At 36.7% G+C, this 15348-nt stretch overlaps 1 protein-coding gene across 3 annotated transcripts in view; it reads right to left on the bottom strand.

Moving 5' to 3' along the window:
- LOC139975073 (FERM, ARHGEF and pleckstrin domain-containing protein 1-like) overlaps positions 1-15348 on the bottom strand; it is a 71387-nt gene that overhangs the window by 37079 nt on the left and 18960 nt on the right. For all 3 annotated transcript variants that reach the window (XM_071982686.1, XM_071982685.1, XM_071982687.1), the window contains exons 6-8: positions 7130-7227; positions 2152-2275; positions 829-1072 (exon numbers count right to left, since the gene is read on the bottom strand). In XM_071982686.1, coding sequence (XP_071838787.1) covers positions 829-1072; positions 2152-2275; positions 7130-7227 — 466 coding nt within the window. The remainder of the gene's footprint in view (positions 1-828; positions 1073-2151; positions 2276-7129; positions 7228-15348) is intronic.

The raw sequence follows: 15348 nt of genomic DNA, 5'->3' as shown, positions 1-15348 counted from the left end.
AATTGTAACTTGCACTACCACTAAATATTGCATTTAATGGGCGCTTGGCATGTTGAACACTATGTGTATAGTTAACTTGCACTATTACTAAATGTTGCTTTTAATGGCGCTTGGCATATTGAACACTTTGTGTACGGTAACTTGCACTATTACTAAATGTTGCTTTTAATGGTGCATGGCATATTGAACACTATGTGTATGGCTAAATGTTGCTTTCAATGGTGCGTGGCATATTGAACACTATGTGTACGGTAACTTGCACTATTACTAAATGTTGCTTTTAATGGTGCATGGCATATTGAACACTATGTGTATGGCTAAATGTTGCTTTCAATGGTGCGTGGCATATTGAACACTATGTGTACGGTAACTTGCACTATTACTAAATGTTGCTTTTAATGGTGCGTGCCATATTGAACACTATGTGTATGGCTAAATGTTGCCTTTAATGGTACGTGGCATATTGAACACTATGTGTATGGCTAAATGTTGCTTTCAATGGTGCGTGGCATATTGAACACTATGTGTACGGTAACTTGCACTATTACTAAATGTTGCTTTTAATGGTGCATGGCATATTGAACACTATGTGTATGGCTAAATGTTGCTTTCAATGGTGCGTGGCATATTGAACACTATGTGTACGGTAACTTGCACTATTACTAAATGTTGCTTTTAATGGTGCGTGGCATATTGAACACTATGTGTATGGCTAAATGTTGCCTTTAATGGTACGTGGCATATTGAACACTATGTGTATGACTAAATGTTGCCTTTAATGGTACATGGCATATTGAACAACCTTGGCTAAATGCTGGTCAAACTTACAAATCCCTCCGGATGCAATTTGATTAAAAATCGTTTCCTCTTAAAGCTGACTTTTCTGATCTTGGCCCAAGAGAATGTGTTGATTCTGGCATTGCTCTGGAAGACCAGAACACCCTGATGACAAACTGCTAGATTTAATTGAACATTCTCATAATCCCTGGCAGGATAAAGCCGGACTCCATACATTTCAAGCCTTCTTGCAACATCTAAGAGATTAAAGTCAGCATCTGCTGGAGTTTGACCTCTGTGGAATTATCAATGAGAGATAAGAGATTAATCACAAACTGATAAATCTAGGTATTGACATCGTACACCTCTACGTAGAGGTGTATCTGTGTGTGTCTCAGGGTACCTCCATGGATTTCTTTATAAATTAACAACATCACACTATCTTACCATACCTACCATTGTGACCCTTATAATACCTACATGGCACTCCTTATAGAACCCTACATGGCACTCCTTACCATACCTGCAGAGTTATTACCCTTGTAGTACCTTCATTGCACTTGTTATATCCCCATTATAAGACCCCTTACCACGCCCACATGGCAATCCTTCCAAAAGCCAATTTGTATCTCTAATACCTACATGGTAAGTATTAACAATTCACACATGACATTCCTTGTATCACATCACCTGAAATGAAATGCTTTACTTATACCAAAAATCACACTTTTTACAGTGTCTACTTTTTACCCCCTTCCAAGTCTTACATAGAACATGTGACAAGGCCTACAAGACACTACCTTACATTAACTAGATTTATACAATGGCCCGGGGCTACAGTCTGCAACTGGAATTCTATGGGGTACACACAATGCAGAAAGTTACAATGTGTGCTCAGTTGAAACTAACAGCAAACACAGGACACTCCCTCAGTCATATGAACTAAATTAAATACTTTACAATGCCAACTATGTACCACTTACAATACATACAAAAGCACTCCTTATGGTGCCTACTGGCGCTTTGCACAATACCACAAAATGCACATCCTACACTACCTACACGGTACATGTATTCCAAGAACAGAGACATTATGGTCAACAGACAGACTACATACCCACTGACTGACACTCAATACTCTCGTTTTTCCAGACTGTAACAACAACTTCCAACAAAAAATAACTTCTTAAAGTAGCATTTTAACACACACAAAAATGGAACTTGTTTGTAAATAAAATTCACTAACGGTGACCCTCTTCCTTCAATGCTTTTTTTTTGTTTTGTTTTTTGTTATAGAACTTTTTAAAATACATGCAGATATCAGAGGTTAAAATGTTAATTAATATTTCCAGATGGAAGGGATTAAATACTTACATATGGTTCTTGTGATATTCTTGAATTTTACTTTCCATGCTAGGCTGCTGGTTTGGTACAAATCTAAAGTTTGTAATGTAACGTCCATCTTCATGTTCGACTGGATTATAATCACCGACCTCAGCTGAAAAAGAAAATGAAACCATAAAATCAACTTATAACAACAATTCTCTGGATTCCGAGAAAAAAAAAACACCTACTTCTAAAGTTACTGTGAACACTGAAATTAAAAGCTGACATCTGCATTTGTCATCACCTTTCTGGTCTTACTTAACAAAGTCAATCTTCTTAAATTCCATCCAATAACATGTTCGCTCTTGTTTTCAACAACATTTTCACATTTCAAGATCTTTACAAATCTGATAGTATCAGAGGCCCAATTTTACGGTAGGTTCACAAAAGATCCAATAAAGTTTGATATATCGGCTGCACAGGAGCCCAATGTTCTGGGGGCCCATATGAGTGTTTAGGAGATTAGAAATATGGTCTCCTGGCGATAATTAGCAGGCAACACATTTTTGGTATTAATAATTTTTCAGACAGAATATAAGATAGTTAGACGTATTGACCAATTCCAGTCATTGTTTGGTGTTTTTACCAAACAGTAATATTGCTGGGATGCCTTAATTAATTGAACCTAACTTGCACATATTGCATATATATGAGACTTGCTTCTTTTGTGCTGTTGCTTGATCCCATACATAAACATGGACAATAGAATGGACTAGCTACATACAGTAGTAGTGAAGATTTTTTTAAACTCATGAAGATCTTTATATAATATCTATTCAGAGGTTAAGAGACTGATTATTAAAGAATACAATAAATATCTGTCTTTTTTGCTTGTTAGCTCTAGTAAAATTGTAGCTTTGTTTTCAATCATTCCAGAGTTTTCTTTAACCATTCCTTTATTAATGTTACTAAAAAGTTTTTTACTTTTATTCTATCCCATCAAACTTGTTGTTTACTAAAATGCCACACAGATAAATGTGACAAGGAGAACCGTTGCTGAAAGTAGGTCATCAAATTCAACATCCTACCCGTGGTCATCGTCACTCAACTAAGTAATGCATTGTTAAGTCTGAAAGCTATTAATACTATTCTTATCGCCTAAACCAATTCAGTTGCTTCAAATTAGCAGCCTCAGTACTAGTCATTGGAAACAACATGCCCCATTTTTAAAGCCGTGGCTAAATCCATGTGAATCTGAAAAGGACTCTCAAAATGAGGCTACCTCTAGGGAAATCTGTAAGTCATGGAAGGCCTAAAATGCCAATGTCAATAAAGGCAAGGAAAGAAAATGGATTAATTGAGGTTCTAGACATCTATTTAAAATGACATTATTGCAACAGAAACTAACAAATACTATATCAATTCAACTTGAAGACGCTTTTTTTTTTTGGGTAACGAAATTGACAACCAGAAAGCCAGTTGGCTTTTGTGGTTCCTTGCTATATACATATAAGAGTAACTCAAATTTCCACATAACTATCTGAACTAATTGTAGCGCAAATGAGCTATATTTGTCCAAGAATTAAGTGAGAACCAGAAAAGATCAGAGATTTCCAGCTCTTATTTGCAGCACTCACTTTTGGGCAACAACCAATTAATTCAATAACAAGGATTTCCAGTATAGAAATTTTATTTTCCAAAGTGTTGCAATATCCAGAAAGAGCAGTCTTCCTTTGTGAAATATAGTCGTAGATAAGTATGAGCCACTTGGACATTTTCTTAACCCAATTTTGAGCTAGCAAATCAGCTCTTTACAGTAATGTTAAGACCACATCCTCATAGTACCTTTGTATCACAAAGAAGATCTTTTTTAGTTAGATGTAGATATATATCCAATTACACTGTATATTTCATTTCATCAAAAAGAGATGCAAACCTGAACAACATTTTACCCTTTTAGTTGCATTATTTATCCTGTAGCTCCATCATGAGACATTCGGTTGCCTTAAACACAGCCAACAATTTAAAAATATTTATCAATAATATAAGGGAAGTATGGAATTTACTTTGTAAGGTTTATCTCCTGTGTAACATTTAATGTAATTAGTGATACATCCTCTGCTAGCCTACCATGAAGGGAGGGGACGGCAGACCGCCTCTGCATTTAATAAAACAACTTCCCTGCGAATAGTCACGGTACATGTGCATATTACATCCTTTTCTTCAACAGAGCAATAAATGAAAGTCGCTGACATTTCGAGGAGACGAGTTAGCCAGCCAGCCCGTGTCTCAATGCAAGGTTGATTAAGAGGTAGAACATGACAGAGATGAAAACAGCCGGCACTAAATAAATGACATTGTTTGGCACAGAGGAAAAAATATCTACAAAATATCAACAAAAATTTTGACTTTCCCATTGATTCGACTTTACAAGGTACCAAGTAAATTAAGAGAGATTATCAGCGCATCTGAGCAATCAAAGTCAAAAACAAACAAACAAACCCTCGCCCCCCCCCAAAAAAAAAATGTAAGTGGGTCTTATTGTTTTATCTCAGAGAATAATTTTTGTATCTGTGATTTTTATCAGATGTAGGAATATCAATAATCAACTTTTGAACGGTTAAACAGGAATTATTAAAGGTTCAATCTGAGATTCCTTAATGTTGGTGTCTATTTTGTGACTACCTACCATTAGTTCTTTCAGAAAGTAAATCCAGTATGCATTTCAAGCTAACTTCGACCTTTGATTTTCTATTAACTGTGTTTATAACTTTGATATTCATTAAAATTGCCATAGTAACTTTTCTCATGGTATTTTTCAATGTAAACTTTCAACTTCTGTCTGCTAGTTCTACTACAAATGACACAAAATAATACATATCGAAACTCTCATTTTTATCTTCAAGTCTAAAGACGAACATTCGGACTGATAATTTGTCCGGTATTGCAGAAACAAGATGTTAAACGAAACAGTAATTACCAGCTTTTTTACAAAGGAACCTTAGTATTATTTAAGAGACAAAAATTTCAGAGACTTCACAACTGTTAGAGAAGCTGTGAACACTAAATTATTCCCTGATATTCAATTTCTAGTTTTGTATAAATGCTTGAGCTAAAAATTTGGCATTTATATTTTTCACCATATAAACTGTACACAAATCCAAACTACACAACTGTATTTCTATTGAACAAAGCAACACACCTACAGACAGTCGTTTCCATGACCAAATTTGGTGTGTACCATAGGCTGACATTTTCCCTTGAGTTGAGGGAGATCATGAACTCTTCCAAAGGAACAAAGCAAAATCTAACAAGCATCTCCTTACCTGACAATAGAGAAAACAGGTCTTAGGGATTGGGTATACCCTCATGGGCAAATTACTAACCCCCCTATGCTTTTACAACAGTTAGCTCAGAGGTCAAAGTTCAAATTGAACTTTTTTTTTACCTTTTCCACTCTGGTAGACCACCTTTGCAAAAGGAGCTATCAAACTGACAAGATGCAGGGTCAAAGTTACTTTTACTATTTTTTTTATCTTTCTTAGGTTCTATAACCAAAACAAATTAAAACCTTACACAAATTCCCCTGATATATATGTACAGCATGAGTAATAGATGGTTGTGGTTCAATGTGGGGTAACTGTGCCAAATGGTTCTGACACCTTTTCGGCTGGTTCCCATCCAGGGTGCCAAATTATTGGAATTTAGGACCAATGATATGATTCATGGTGCAGACCTTCTTGAGGTACACAACATACCAAGCACTGGTAAGCAGTTACTGGCTATGAAAATGTATAATGGAGGGATTGCTGTTCTTTACTCTATGTGGTGTTGCCTACACATTGATTCCTAAAAACCAACTATGAATGATCGCTAGCACACACTGTACAGTGTAGAATGAAGGTACTTGAAAGTTGAATGGTGTTAATTTGTCAGGTGCAGGTCCTTGCCTTTCAAACACCAATTTTGCATGCAAATTTTAATATTTGCATAATTACATCATAGCAGGAAAGAGTACAGACTGAGATGGATGACATAGTTGTAGCACCATCTTTATAGGTCATTTGGTGGTGCAGAACAAGAATGAATGCTACCAGGTAGATTGTAGTTTAAGAGACTGGTAACCTGGAGGAATCAACAATAGCTGAGATGGGTGGCATTAGCGAGAAGTGGACAATGAGATGAGTTTGTGAAGACAAACATGTTATACATTGCCACTTCATGAATACCATAAATCTCAACATCTTTGTATTTTTAGATAAGGCTGGTTTCACTTCTCAAAGAAATGGCAACTCTTTCGATAAAACCCTGTATCTTCCTTTATGTGAAAAAATGTCATTCTCTGTTTATCTTTTAGTTGATTTTCCATAGAAGTATGGCACATTTTGAAATTTCAGTACTTTAAAAGCTTAGTTTGGAACATGAGGTCTAGGGCCCAATAAAGTATATTTTAAATTGTTATCTTACTCTTGGAAAATAACTTGCATGAGCGGTTACTGAGAAAATGCAAAGGGCTTGTACATCTCATATGCCATTATGAAATCACTGACTGACTCAGTCCCTGCCAGATATCAATGTTAAATTTACAAATTCTTGTTTCTCTCTACAAGACATGTAACCAGTTTAGTGTGGTTTTTACCTGTTAATACAAAATAGTTGCAGGAACGTTTTCAAGCTATGGATCATGTCCAATTCGTCGCCTGGTCAGAATATTCCACTATTACATAGGGTTGAGTTGTATTTGTGTACAATCTAAAACAGTTATTTTGTCGTTTTCAAATTATATTGAGAACGACACATTTCACATCACAAATCTAATTAGTTTAATGAATTAATAATATTAAAATTATTATTAATCCTTAACCTATGTCAACTTTTTACCATTGTTAAACTGGACGCCAAGCTATTCGTCAATGGTATATTCCAAAATAAAACAACCGTCGACATATGGGACATGATCCCAAAAAATGTTTACTCTAATACAGACCTGTATTGCTTACCAAGATCTTCTAGTTTACTCACTCACCTTGAAGAATGTATGATGCCATCAGAGCTGCAGTATTCTCTGAACAAGGCAGTCTACCATTAGCCAAATCTTTCTTCACTTGAAGACCAAACAAATATCTGTAAAAAAGCAAAAGAAATATGGGTCTCAATGAGGATTTGCCACATTTACTGTCCGAACATTTCAACAGAAGAGTGCACACAAAATTTCCCAGTTCTGAACAGTGTTGTCATCTATGTTTATGCACTGTTGATTGACATGTATAGTGTTGCTACGATAATCGTTTTCAATATCGGTATCGGCCGATATATGCAATATCGGCAGCATATCGGTATCGGTAAAATTTTGCCTAATTGCCGATAACAGCAAACCGATATTGAACTTTTCTTTTTAACAGCAGAGCTACTTCTTTATACTTGCAATAATCTGTTAATCTGCCCAAGACGATCCATTTCTTTAGCGTCAGTTAAACTCAGATTCATTTTCGATTAATATCCATGGAAACCTGACCCTCCGTAACCTCTAAAAACACGTCTACGGCGCGCGAATATAACCAATGACCTTCGTGAACCTTGGCCTACACACAGCATTAGTGCAGCATATATACACTGTACTAACCATTCATTTTCTCAAAGGCCTCCGTGAAAACCTTGAACATGATGTTTAACCGCACAGTTCAGCAGTGTTGGAATTAAAACCTTGTTCAATTTCCCGCGAACACAAAATACTGACAACTTTGTTTATTTAAATTGTCACGAAACTGATAAATTTTAAAATGACATGTTAGAGTACCTACTGTATATAATGTTATAAAATGAAAAAAAAATGATAAAATGCGTACATTTGTACAACTGCAGTGTTTCACCCTATACCCAACTACCACGGTGCATGTGCTGCAAATTTTCCCAGGTACCTTCCCAAACAACTGTGAGCTCATCCCCTGTGTAACACCTGTTTGTTAACATTTTTTGGCACGTTGCCAGGGAACTTTTTAGTTACGTGAGATCCGTAACCGCCGAGGTGGTTAGGCTATTTGCTATACACTTAACTATGGTAGGATATTATTTTTTCCGTATTTTTGGAAATTCTAGAAAATACTTTCTTTTCCCCCCGCTTAACAACAGATGTGGTCTTACGGTATATTCATAAATGGATGCACTAGAGCCTTGTTTACATGACATTAGTTGCATTTAGTACGATATGCCAGTTTTGCGTGAATTTTTCGAAAGTGTTTGGCTCGATCTTTCGTAATATTTGAAAATGTGTACCACCTTACTTTCCGTACACAATTGATCATTTCTCTACTGAATTTCAGTTTTTTTCCTCTATACGGTCAAGTGAATAAGTTGTACATTGAGTATAAACTCAATAAATTATAACTTTTACATTGTGATCGACAGTTCGTAACCTAATTAAGATGCAATTTTGCAAGCATACGTTAACACTGTAAGCAACTTGTAAGTCTTTGCGATGTTAAGGCTCACATTTACTGCGTCCATTTTATTTTGTCTGTTAAAAAATATCGGTATCGTATCGGTATCGGACCGATATTGGGATGATAATATCGGATATCGGCCAAAACCGATATTGGTGATATCGGCGCAACACTAGACATGTACATGTCTAAGTATGAAATTCATCCAAGCTTCACATTTGAAGTTATCGCATTTACAGTTATCGCTTCAGACTTTGACCTCTGTTGACCTCTGCCCTCCACAGAAAAGGAAAGGATACTTGTACTCAGTAAAGTGGATCCACACACTGCCTACTACAGGAACTGTCGTTATGTCACACATTTATACACACATGCATACATACATACATGTATGGAAAATATACTATCGGCAAACCATGTACAAAAACAACTTTCTTAGAGATCAAGTTTAAAATCTAAGTTGTCAGTAAGGTGTAATTCCACCATTGGAAAACAATTTTTCAAGTGTAATACTTCCCCATTCCTCCTCTTTCTTGCTCCCTGACAGTCCTTCCAACAATTCTCTACCAATGCCTTTGTCAGCATAATAAACATCAGTGAATATTAATTTTCACACATATTTTAATATTTTCATTCTCTCCAGGTAACACATCATCTATATATAGCAGCTCCTCTCCAACATCTACATTTCCCTATCCCATCTCCCCCCCCCCACCCTCCCCTGGCAATGCTTCCGTCATCACCAGTCCAACCATGTAAATTACTGAGGGCAACAGGATTGTAGTGATACTCTACAATGTCTTCTTATCTCATGAGATTTATCACTGGGTCAAAGTTCACAGCAATAGCTATGTACAAATGCACACAACATGCCTGATACAAAAGAGAAACAAACATTATCCAGAAACATGATATAAGGATGTCTGAAAGAACATGACAATCTCTGACAAGCAGACTTTATTCAGAATTGACACGCAGACTTTATACAGAATTGACACGAACATAAACACACTAGTACTAAAACACACACACACATACCAAGGCTTGATATCAGCAGCAACATAGCATACTGTGTCCTTAAGGTCAGACTATAGTCAATCACTACAGTCTAAGTGTTTGCAACTAAATGATACACTGTGTACTACATATGTTGTCTAAAGACATTCAATGTGAAGAAAATAAACATCACAAAAAAAGAACACTGCACTATAACTTTGTTATATGAAGGCAGCTACTTCATATGAAGCACTTTACTTCTAAAAGAGCAATGTCGTTAAACTACTGGAGATTTCAGCATACCACAAGCTAACATAAAACCAGTTAGTAAAAGCATGGAGGTACCTCCATTGTAAAAGGCTTGTAGTGAAACTTTGGCTTGGAATTATAAAGGACCGCAAAATTTATGCAGTGCCATCTGCTAGTTAGACGTATATGTGGTTGCTTAGGTCGTTAAATAACTGCCCTTCCAGGCCAATTATTATTATTAACCATGTGAGATCTGATGACAAAACTTGTCGGACAATAAGGAAAATAGCCATTTGACTCAGTGAACTATGTGAGGTATTGTGGCCATACTGTAGGACACTAAGCCAAATCGCGATCCACTCAGTAAGCTATTGTATATGAGGTACAGTACTACAGCAATACTGAAGGACACTAAGGCAAATGACCATCCACTCAGTAAGCTATGTAAGTTATGGTGGCAGTATCTTAGGACACTAATGCAAATGACCATCCACTCAGTAAGACATAAGGATATTTAAGGCAAATCCCCATCCAGTCAGTAAGTTATGTAAGGTTGACACTAATCAAATTGCCATCCACTCTGTATTTTATGTGATGTACAGTATGGTGGCAATATTGAAGGACACTAAAGCAAATCGCCACCCAGTCAGTAAGCTATGTAAGGTGGACACTAAGGCAAGGTGCCATCCACTCTTAAGTTATGTGAGGTATGGAGGTCCTATTGAAGGACAATACAGCAAATCACCACCCAGTCAGTAAGCTATGTAAGGTGGACACTAAGGCAAGTTGCAATCCATTCTGTAGTTGTGTGAGGTACAGTATGGTGGCAATATTGAAGGACACTAAAGTAAATCGCCACCCAGTCAGTAAGCTATGTAAGGTGGCCACTAAGACAAATTGCCATCCTCTGTGTAAGTTATGTGAGGTATAGTGGCAATACTGAAGGACACTAAAGCAAATTACCATCGGATCTCTCAAGTTTTGGAATTTGGTGGAACCATTTAAAGAAACTACAGTAAACTGCCATCTCTGAAGTTTAGTGTACCAAAATACAAGAAAAATCTCTCTACTTTTTGCCAAACTTGCCCCATTAGAATATGAGTCTTATGATAGTTGGATATGAAGTGGGCCTTTCAACTAACTACACTTCCTGTTACGTGTGCCATTTATTAGTTAAGTATCATACAGATACTGGAACAGTGGAACTACATAAACATGCAACACCAGGCATACACTCTCATGGTTTTCATTATAATGCTAATTGCCTTCCGACAAGGGTCTGAAAAATTTATGAAAACATTTTATTATCACAACTAACATGGTTGGTTATTTCAGAGGAAACAATATATCCTGGTTGGGTGGGAATTAATGATGAGCTTTATTTATATACGGAAATACTGGCAAACCCATGTTCCTCTCTTGGTGACATGACGTTGTTTGAGTACATAATAATCACAGGATGATAATATATATATTATAGCTTCAAACAATAGCAAATCCCAGAAATGCAATGTGAGTACAGAGTCTGTGCATTTGTGTACAAATACCACTATGGACTCTAGTACCTCCCGTGGAATTTTTCAGCTGATATTTTTTAGATTGGTTTTTGTACTTTGCACTACCAATAAAGCTGTTGTGATATTTTCTGTTATTTCCACGGTAATTTACTAATTTCCTATTTCACTCGATTACTGCCTGAACGGTATTCCTTGAATTAGTAACTTATTATGGCCAACTTGTGGTTAATTCTCCACATATCTAGATGGTATTCATGTCTGTTATGAACATATTTAATTAATTCCAAGGCCTGAATGTCATTACCCTGATTTTGGATGGGCTTGCAATAAATAAACCCAGAGGTTACTGCATAAATAAATGTCAAACACAAATCTCTTTTTGACAAGAGTTGAGTTTCTTACACACCTCGGGATAGGACTCGCAATTCAAGATACAGAACCCGGCGGCTGAAAGAATTTTTTTTCACACTAATTAATAATAATGCCGTGACAAAACCTCCGGGACTGTTGTTTCAGATCACCCTTGAAAATTCCTTTGAACAGCATTGTGTCAAATTCATATCGACCAATACTTCTCGGGGCTTAGAAACGTCGCTGTGAGAATTAACAATACATAAGGACTAACAAACATCCAATGGAAATTAGTGAAGAGAGGACTTGTGGAGTCGTGAGTGCCCAGAGTATGAAGTGTAGAGTTCCGTCAGGCAGTGTACCGGTACGCAAAATGACTAGATTTAGTGTAGTGTTCTGTAGTGTTGTGTAGTATTTAGTGTAGTGTCGTCGGAAAAGGAACGGCAAGGATTAAAAGTCTGCATACTTCTTACACATCAGCAACGAAGAACAGCAGACGAGGGTTTACACTTCCATTCATTCACAATCCTCTGAGAAACAACCTTATTTTAATTTTTTTTTTTTTACTATTTTACTTTATTATGAACTCTTTGAGGCTTAAGATGTATATGTCGAATTATCCAAAGATGAATTCCAAAAACGCAAAAATAGTTGTATAAATCACAAGTGAAATTTTTCGGAAAAACGTGTAGGAACTTCCGGGTGGTAGATACGGAGAGAGGAATTAGTGGGTGTTGCCCAGGGAGCGAGGGCGCAGTGCTAAACGTTTTCCAAATGTGCAGTTAGGTAGATAGGAAAGTGCTATTGTGGAGTGGGAGACAGTTAAAAGAGGAGCGAAGTAAATACAACCTTATTTTAATTTTTCTTAACAATTTACTATATTATGAACTCTCTGATACTTAAGATGTATATGTCTTCTTGTATTCATGAATTCAAAACAAAGATGAAACAATTCAATCAAACGAAATATGAATGAATGCAACAACCTGATTCATCAACCATGGTAATGTCCGCTAACTGTGATTTATAGAACTTGCGAAGTGCTTGTGTGTGTGTGTTTATGACTACACCGATGAAAACTTGTCAACAATAATTTTAGTCGCAAATCAGCTTCAGTCACGCTGACTAAACATGATGCATCAGCCCAAATGGCGGTCAACAAATGGTCGTGCAGTGTGTGGCAGTTCGTGACTACAAACGCATGTGACCCAAGACAGCACTGGTCATTAACAGAGTAAATCAGTGTTTGTCTGCCTTCTTCGAGAGTTCTTCGGGGGTTGGAAGTAAGTTGCAATGTGTGTCACCTTTTAGCATTCTTCAGTTACATAGGCAGTTTGTGGCTGGCTTCAGTGCTTGCAATTTGCATAGCAACTGTGAGGTTTTGACAATTTGCCCGTTACAGAATATTGCTATTGGTTAGAGTATGTACGGACTAAACCTGCTGTAAGTCTGACTTAGTTGCAACTGTTAGGCAGTTTTAGCAAATTTTCTTAGGATAATATATTTGGTATTAAAATGCCAGATAAATCGTCTCTAGCTAAGAGTGCTGACAGCAATGTAAGCTCTGGGAGTTTTACCGACAGCCATAAGAGGCTAGATTGAAACAACCCTGGACATGATTTCAAATTATCAAGATGCAAAGCAGGACAAGGCAAGAGTAAAGTAATTGCATATAATGTTCAATTGACCATTACATTCAATATTTCACCCATCTAACATAACCAATTAATTCTTACTCCAACCCCACACCCCAACCCCCCCCCCTCTACATTCTTTTCTTAATCCAACTTTTTAGAAGCTTATATACATCAATGGACTATTTCCAACTACAGCAGTCGATTTGCCTTTCCATCTAGATATAGATATGCAGACAAGAGATAATTACATATTTTCTAACAGAGCAGAGGAGGTTTAACGCAATCTCTCTACATGATGAAAACTGAACATCTTCGTCACCAATCAATAAAATGCAAGACTGGTTCATAAGATGAAAGAAGTTAACCCAGAATAATAGCCACATTCTGTCCGATGCTGACTCATCCAGGCTATTTCATTATTACTCTGACATACACAGAGAGAGAGAGAGAGTGAGCAGTAATACATTTCATTTAGTACAAGTCTTTCACTTAGCAATGACTCATTTTGGTGAAATCTTTTTTTTGAGGGGTGATTTCATGGAAAATAATGGCCATCATCTCTATTATTACCACTCATGGCATAGAGATAATAACAGAAACCAGACTTTGTTTACTTATTTAGAGTACAATACCAGATAAAGAGAAAATGACTTTAATTATGGACATAACATCTGTGTCAACATAATGGGGTCACATCATGGCAATTCATGGGGTCACATTTACTATGACATTAGTATCCCTGGAACTTTGTAGAGTATGAACAAAAGAAAAACAACAACCATTTTGAATTTCATAGACCTTGAAATTTGGCAGAGATGTCTATTTCCCCGATCAAACTATAAACTGCTCCATGAACCTAGATATGTGCAAGTCCCATATGAAACTGTAGGTGAGAATGTAACAGGAAAATCTATCGATACTTTCAGTTGCAGAACGTTGATTAAATTTCTCCTTAAAGAGCAGGTTACAACAAACCACAGGTTACTTATCATGGTACATACTGTAGGAATCTGTGTGTACTGCTTTGTCCAAACATATCGTGCCAACGATTGTCATAATTGCTCAAAATGAAATAGTATAAAAATATCTCAAAAATTTCATTATAATGTTCGGGGAATGAACAGTATGGTATTTTAAATCATAAACTTGTGAAAGGTGTGTACTGTATACTCTAGTGGGGAAGCAACTTGTTAGTAATTTGTAAATTCCTTTAGTCCTAACTTACTGTTGCATGAGGCTATGGTATTTACTTCAGAACTTCTGATTGATATAAAAGCACAGTTGTGACTGACAGAGTAGAGTTGCCACTCCGAATGGAGTCAAGCCGCTTAATGCCGCTAATAATCAACCACAAAAGTTTGGAAGCCGCCCACGGTTACAATATTTGTAGTATATTAAATAGTCAGTAAAGACCAGTATTTCGGTCAATTAAATATTCAGATAACTAGACACAAACTAAAGCAAGCAGAGAGACTCCATTACCATCCTCCCTCCTCTCCTCACATTTTTCCTTTCCACCGATTTCTCTCTTACAGCAGCCCTGCACCCACACCCCCAACCCCACCGCCTTCCCTACCACTCCAATATCAACAATGGCATGAAGTAAACAAATTCCATATTCAAAACATAACTCTATGAACCCAAACCAAAGTTACAAGTAACTATCTCTCAGACAAATACTCATCCAGATTTTGAAGAGCCCCTTGACTTTGATGACTTAACCTTTAAAGGACAGTATTAATAGATCTTGTACAAATAGACACCTTAAGATTAAATGCTAGACCTACTGCAGTTGACTATCCCTCATTGGATGACTCTCAAGTATAATACAACGAGACAAGCCCAGAAAAAATGATATATATATTTTAGCTACATGCATGGGGATAATTCACTGATACCATACCATGTCACATATTGAATATGAACATTCTACACTGTAACAGGTTAAGGATTTTTGAAAGCGGAACTTTTCAACAATGTAGAGGTGACAATGAAATATCAAGAGGGGGAAATAAGGGAAGAGAATGAGGGTGGGGGGGGATGGGGAGGGAATTG

The sequence above is a fragment of the Apostichopus japonicus genome, chromosome 10, assembly GCF_037975245.1.
Source record: "Apostichopus japonicus isolate 1M-3 chromosome 10, ASM3797524v1, whole genome shotgun sequence".
Classification (NCBI taxonomy): Eukaryota; Metazoa; Echinodermata; class Holothuroidea; order Aspidochirotida; family Stichopodidae; genus Apostichopus; species Apostichopus japonicus.
This window is presented reverse-complemented; position numbering and strand designations above follow the sequence as displayed.